At 38.5% G+C, this 7,325-nt stretch overlaps 1 protein-coding gene across 2 annotated transcripts in view; it reads left to right on the top strand.

The window, feature by feature from the left end:
* The window catches only part of LOC106880797 (serine-rich adhesin for platelets), a 16,293-nt gene extending 9,687 nt beyond the window's left edge, over nucleotides 1–6,606 (top strand). For both annotated transcript variants that reach the window (XM_014930914.2, XM_014930913.2), the window contains exon 2: nucleotides 1,796–6,606. In XM_014930914.2, the coding sequence (XP_014786400.1) occupies nucleotides 1,806–6,506 (4,701 nt within the window). In that variant the 5' untranslated portion in view covers nucleotides 1,796–1,805 and the 3' untranslated portion in view covers nucleotides 6,507–6,606. The remainder of the gene's footprint in view (nucleotides 1–1,795) is intronic.
* The last annotated feature ends 719 nt before the right edge of the window (nucleotides 6,607–7,325 follow it).

The raw sequence follows: 7,325 nt of genomic DNA, 5'->3' as shown, positions 1-7,325 counted from the left end.
TTTCAAACTTTTTGACTTGCGGACCCCTTTATATTTCAGGCTTTACCTTAGGGACCCCCTTATAAACGCTTATGAAATTTATACATAAATATTTGCTTAAAATAATATATTTTTACATTTATTTATTTAACAGTATTTAACAAATAGGTTTATTGTCAGTTAAAAGATTTCGATTAAAAAATATATATGAAATCAAATTGCCCATAAAAAGTATTTGCTGTCCACGGACCCCCTGTCTTGTCCTTGCAGACCACAGTTTGAAAACCCCTGGTTTAGATAATGCTTAGATATTGGTATCTAGTTTGGGGAGGTTCTGTGCCATATATATTATCATCATCTCCATCGTTTAACATCTGCCTTCCATGCTGGCTTGGGATGGACAGTTTGACAGGAGCTGGCAAGCCAGAGGACTGCACCAGACTTCCGTGTCTGTTTTGGCACGGTTTTTATGGCTGGATGCCCTTCCTAACACCAACCACACAGCAGAATCTATACTTACATGCACATACATATACACAAATGCATGCATATGCACACATGCATGCTCACATGATGGTAGCAGTACCTTAAAACTATTTTCAGAACCTGTTAAAAACTGTTTAAAGAGCTTAATATTAAAAGAAAAAATCTATTTTAAAGAAATATAAAGAAAAAAACTATGCAGGAGTGGCTGTGTGGTAAGTAGCTTGCTTACCAACCACATGGTTCTGGGTTCATTCCCACTGCGTGGCACCTTGGGCAAGTGTCTTCTACTATAGCCTCGGGCCGACCAAAGCCTTGTGAGTGGATTTGGTAGACGGAAACTGAAAGAAGCCCGTCGTATATATATATATATGTGTGTGTTTGTCCCCCCAACATCGCTTGACAACCGATGCTGGTGTGTTTACGTCCCCGTAACTTAGTGGTTCAGCAAAAGAGACCGATAGAATAAGTACTACAGTCAAATGACTGAAACAAGTAAAAGAGAGTAAAGAGTAAGAGTATGCTAAGACATGTATCATCATCATCATCATCATTCCATCCACTTTTCCATTCTTGCATGGATCAGACTGAGTCTATCGATGCAGGTTTTCTCTAGCCAGATGCCCATCCTTGTTGCCAAACCATACCTGTTTCCAAATGAGGTAATATTTCTCCATGGCCAGACATGTTTTCGCAGAATATTGAAAATGAATGACTTTGTATGTCTGTTTGTGTGTAAAAAAAATATGACATGAATAATAAAAAGTTCAAAATTGATCTCCAAGATGCAGGGAGTAGTGTAGGCATATTTTAACCCTTCAGCATTCACAATTACTCTGTCAAATATAATAACGTTTATTTATTCACATTGATTTGAATTAATCATGCATTATTTTGTAACATTGAGATTTTGATGAGCTAACTGTTAATTTTTTAGAAAGATATAGTAAAGTTGGTGTGAGAGACCAGATCTGGCTAATTTAAACATAAAGCAAGTAGAATATATTGGCCAGATATGGTCAGTTTAAATGCTAAAGGGTTAAAGCATTTTTGTGCCTAGACAAGGCCACCCTTTCAGAATTCCTGTGGAGGAGTCCAGTCTTAGAAAATACTTATGGCCACCATTGTATATACACACACACACACACACATTCACATGTATGTGTATACCTACAAATACATTTAACAAACCACATGTTATACTTCTTTTTTATCTATCGTGATGTATTCTGAGTTGTATTGTAATGTTGTCTCCATTACTATTGTGATAAATAATGAGATTATTATTATGATTGTCTTTTTTTCTATTTTTTTTTTTTTTTTCTATATTCAGAATTGTGATAATGGAGAAAGGGGAGAGGAAAAAGAGAAAAGACACTGACAAGAAGGACAGAAGGAAAGGTAAAAAGGAAGGTAGCAAGGGCTCAAGTAGTACTGCAGCCAGTGCCACTTCTCTGTCACAGACCAGTGAACTGACCAACAATGAGACTGGTCTAAGCACTAACTCAGCCAACGAGAAAGATATTGGTAACCCCAAAATCGGTGAAGAGGAAAAAAATGCTGATAAAGAAAGTGATGGAAGCCAACGACAGTCACCTGAGCCAAACTGTTCGATTTGTCTATCTAAGTTGGAGAATAAATCCTTCACCGACAGCTGTTTCCATACATTCTGTTACGTTTGCCTTTTGGAGTGGTCAAAGATTAAAACGGAATGTCCACTCTGTAAGCAACCCTTCAAGAGCATTATTCACAATGTGCGTTCCTACGATGACTATGACCAGTACGATGTCCAGAAACATGAACCACCCAATGAGAAACGGTTTCGCTATCGTACAACTTTAACAATTGATCGATTGCTTGGTCTGCAAAACCAGCATCAGAGAGACGAGATCCTGATGGCGCCACAGCAGCTTGACTACAACGCCAGACCTGGTTTGCGTCGTTCTCTACGTCGGTCACAACAACAGCAAACACAGACAGCCTCCGTCGAATTCCGACGCAATATATACAGAAATAATTTACGCGTAGTGAAAAACAGGCATTTACATGGTTGCCGTAACATTAAACCCGATTTCTTGAGGAAAAACCCCACAGCTGTTCATCGACTAGCTCCTTGGTTAAACCGTGAACTAAATGCATTGCTTCGTAACCAAGAAAATCATGTGACCTTTGTGATGGAACTTATTCTTGATTTAGTAAAGCGCTATCCAATCAGCAGTGAGGAATTCTATCAACATATTTTTCCATTTGTTGGTCGAAATACATTGCAGTTCATTCATGAATTTGAGAATTTTGCAAAGTCACCATTGCATGATATGCGCTCCTATGATGCTAATTCACAATATATGCCCTTCACTCAGCTGGTAGATACTAGTGAAGCTTCATCCAGTGATGATGATGTTATTGTACTTTCACCACGAGAGACGACTACAGCAACTGCTACTGCTACTACATCCGGCAATCAAAGCAGTATATCTCTGTCGATCAGCCTAGGTCATCCTTCACAGCAAATAGTTATGACTTCCTCCTCTTGGGAACCATCTGCTGAAACAAGTCAGAATGAAAGAGAGGCAACCACAAGTCAAACAGCAATTTCAGGTTGGGAGTCTCCTCAACCAGGCCCTTCTGGTATCTTCAGCACGTCAGTTACAGAGCCATCAACTAGCGCTGTTGAATCAACTAGTCACGACACAAGCCTAGTCTCTAGTTCCATGAAATCCGAGCCTACTGATCAACGCCAAGATAAGAAGGACAACAGCAGCTCTGACTCTAGTGGAACTGAATTGAACAGGGATGAGGAAAATGATGATGGCGACAGTGATGTGATCATTACCGCCTATGAAAAACCTTGGGCTGAACGTTCGCCAATATTAATATCCGATTTAGACGATGATTCTGTTGAAGAAGAAACCGAGGAGACAAAAGACAAAAATTCATTGACTGTCGTAAGGCAACCATCAACAAGTGGGGAAAATGCAAAAGAGGGCCATTCTGAAAAAAGAAAGTCATCTCGTAAGGAGCGAGGTCAGAGCAGAACTCGTCACAGGTATGTCTCAAGTTCGTCTTATAGTGGTGAACGACGACACCGCCACAGCCACAGACTCAGCCATTATTCCTATAGCCAATCCAACTCTTCTAGATCACGGTCTCGATCTAGATCTCGTTCTCGGCGTTCCAAGAGCAAACGAACTTCTAGTTACTCTAGAGAAGAACGATCTCGTTGTCGGTACCGACATGACGAATCCACTGCATCCTCTTCTTCGTCTCTGCAGCTACACATCTCTCAGAAATCTATAATGTTTCCACTGACATGCAACAATTACTATCGGCTTGGTTATCCTCACCGCTCTTCCCAGCCAGACCTTTCCAGCGGCATTTACAACTATGATACTAATTACAACAATGAGTCATGCAGAAAGAGAGACGGCTACAGACCTTCAAGCCCTGTTGTTTCTCGAAATCGATCGCGTTCTTCAAGTGTAGAAATCATTGCTTGCAAACGGCGGCGGAAAAGTCACAAAAAACACAAGAAACACAAACACAGACGGCATCACCGCAGTAAGCACACCTCATCGAAATTATCATCCCATTGTGATTCTGTTTCTGATAGTAATTACTTAAATAGTTTAGATGTTGTTGCTCTTTCCCCACAGCCAACATCAACATTCAAGAAACACTGCTCAGGACATAAATCTTCGAAACGTTACCAAGGGACCAGCGTAAATACGGATGATGTCAGCATTATTGACAATGTCCATGAAGAGAGTTCTTGTCTAAGCAAATTCTCTAGCTATCACGTAAAACCATCATCGACCGCAACAGTAGCAACGTGTTCTCATGTGTTGGACCCTGGTCTAGCTGGAAGTAACTTATTAGAAGATCTCACAGCAGATAACTCTTCGTATTTATCTGGTGCAATTGGTGCTGATGTAATCGTTCAGTCAGAAGACAACACGGATAAGCATTGCTTGAAAGAACCGACAGTTCTCGGTGACAGCTCTAAAAATATTGACCTAGATGACATATCGCATGCTATCAGTGTACCTGTGTCAACTTGTGGTTCACTTGCTGAAATCAACGATCCAGATCTTAAACTGATGTTCTCAGATTTCTGTATGGATAAAAGTGCTAAAGCTGCTTCTACCGCTCACACTGCAACCAGCAGCACAGCAAATGAATCCCTTGATGACTTTAACTTGCTTTCAAACAGTTCAATACCGAGTTGGTCGTGTAGCTCATCATCTGAAGCCTGCTCTGTGACAAACGAAAAGAAAGATAGCTCAAATTGTCATACGACAGGCAATGTTAGCTGCTGCTCTATGGACACTGCACAGCCTGGTGTCAAGAGATGCATGAAACAAACACCAGGAGACGTAGCCACTGCAACAGTAACATCAGTGAACACAAATAGTAATGAATCGTCTGCATTCTCTGACAATGATAAAAATAATTCCAGCTCTGTTCACCCTGCTGACGAGGACATTTCTCCAACTTCAGAGGGCCTGTCGAAAGAAAGCAGTTGTAAGATGGAGTCTGATGCTGCTATTAGTGGACAGCAACCGTCCCAAACAAGTTCTGCTGTGTCTGATGCTTCAGTTTTATCTGCCGAAAGAGAGGAAAATACAAACAATAATGTTCCTAAACATCAAATATTTTTACCATTATTAGATAATAATACCTCAGTGCTATCTTTTGAATCTGACATTTTGGACATCCAGAAAGCAAGTGATGCAGTTTCATCTAAGGACAAAGATTGTAAATTGCCTCTACTTCCTTTACCTACCACATCTGAAGACTCACTCACAGTTAGGAATGACTCTAATTCACTCTATCAGTCTCTTTATAGCATTGCATCTTCATTGTCGTCACCAGCGACATCATCTTCATCATCTCAGCAAACACATACATCTCATAATACATCATCAAACTTATCGAAACCTCTTTCACATTCTACTTTCCCTGTTAGTCCAAGTGCTGCTTGTCATTCCTCCTCCTCCTCCTCCTCTTCTTCTTTGGCAACTGTTTCCAACTCCTCAACTGCACCAAAAGAAACAAACAGTTCAAGCAGTGACAACCATTCGTCAAATCCAAACGTTTTTGGCAAGAATAAAGGCAAAACTGAAAGTTTTCCTGTTTCTCAATATTTCAAGAAAGATAATTGTAAAAATGTAAATACTTGTTCAACATCTGAATCGCAAATGGTTAAAGTGAAGAAAACCAAGGGTAAAGTCTGTGAACCTAGCAAGGATGATAACGAAGATTCTAACTGGTCATCTTGTGGATCATCATCACCATTTTTATGGTACGAAGAGGCAGAATTTTCATGGTCTGAACCGACAGAATCTCCAGCCAGTCAACCAGTAGAGAAATCTTGTAGCAACACTGATAGCAATGCAACCGGTTCTTATGAATTTTCGTCTAACCTGTCACTGAACAATACTAGCATCAAATTAACCATTAAGGGGTTACCTACCAGCAGAGACCACGGCAACAAAGAAAGTGCCAAAGATATCACAGTTAATGTGAACCAATCTCAAAATACACACAACTCTTCCAGTAATGATTCGTCATCAAATAAGCAACCCCAAAAGAAGATATTGGGCACTGCCAGTAAAAGTAAAGATCTGTGCGAGCAGTCCTTATCCGAAGACATTCTCAAGGAGCAAGTTTCCACCGAGCCCTCAAATCTAGCGCATTGTTCCTCTCAGGACTATTTATTTGACACTGAGTATTGTGGTGACCTACACAGCCACAGTTCTAAATCTAAGGCTTTTCAGATATTGAATGAAAATTCAAATAAACCAGCTTCTCTGCTATCACAACAGAACAAGGTTTTAAACAAAGTAGACGAAGTGAAGTCAAAATTGTTTACTGCCAATAATAGTTCTTCTGATAAATTAAATGACTCAGAGATCAACAATGAAGACTTTTCTAAATCCATGTTTTCTCTTTCTTCACAGGATTCTAAATGTGAATCGTTAAGTGTAAAAAAAGATGACTTATTAAGTGATATTTCTAGTGGTGATGACACAAACACATCATAAAGTCTTAAATATCAACCTTTTAAACATACACAAAGTCTTAAATATTGGTCCTAAAACCCCACTTTATTCCAAAACAATTAAAAGGAAATGTCTAGAATGATTGCTTGTTCTGACTAGTTATTTAACCCATGTATGTATGTGTGTGTACGTACATATATATGTATCTTTAGATATAACTATATATATATATATATATATATATATATATGATGCACGTGGCATCGGATGTGATGGACATGTCCTACATTCTCATGGAACTTTAATTCATGTGGAGCTGGGTCAAACCGCTATATAATATATAAGTATGTATGTGTGTGTGTGTGTGTATATATATATATATATATATATATGAATGTGTGTGTATATGCATGTGTATATATATTTGAATATATGTGTGTATGTGTGTGTGTCTGTCTATATGTTTGTATGTATATATGTGTGTGTGTGTATTTATATATGTGTGTGTCTGTGTTTATGTATATGTATGTATATATGTGTGTATTCATATATATATATCAACCCTGTATTAATTTTTTTTTCTGCCATATATGTAACAAGGTATTGGTGTAGGTATGTTTTAATCAAAATTAACCAGTTTTTTTTTTTTTTTACATATATATATATATATTTGATTTCATTGTCCTCATGAAATCATTATGAAATATTTGCTAATAATGTTATCTCTGAATATTTTCTATTCCATTAGATATTTGATAATGTTTCAGTCTTCAGACAAAATAACATTTCCCAAGCTCTTTCACCTCGTTTACTGCTGTTAGAGCTCTGATGTCTTTCTCAGCCTAGTTTTTATTGCAGTAA

Source organism: Octopus bimaculoides, chromosome 18 (assembly GCF_001194135.2).
Source record: "Octopus bimaculoides isolate UCB-OBI-ISO-001 chromosome 18, ASM119413v2, whole genome shotgun sequence".
NCBI lineage: Eukaryota > Metazoa > Mollusca > Cephalopoda > Octopoda > Octopodidae > Octopus > Octopus bimaculoides.
Note: the sequence above shows the minus strand (reverse complement) of the source record. Positions and strands in the feature narration are given on the sequence as shown.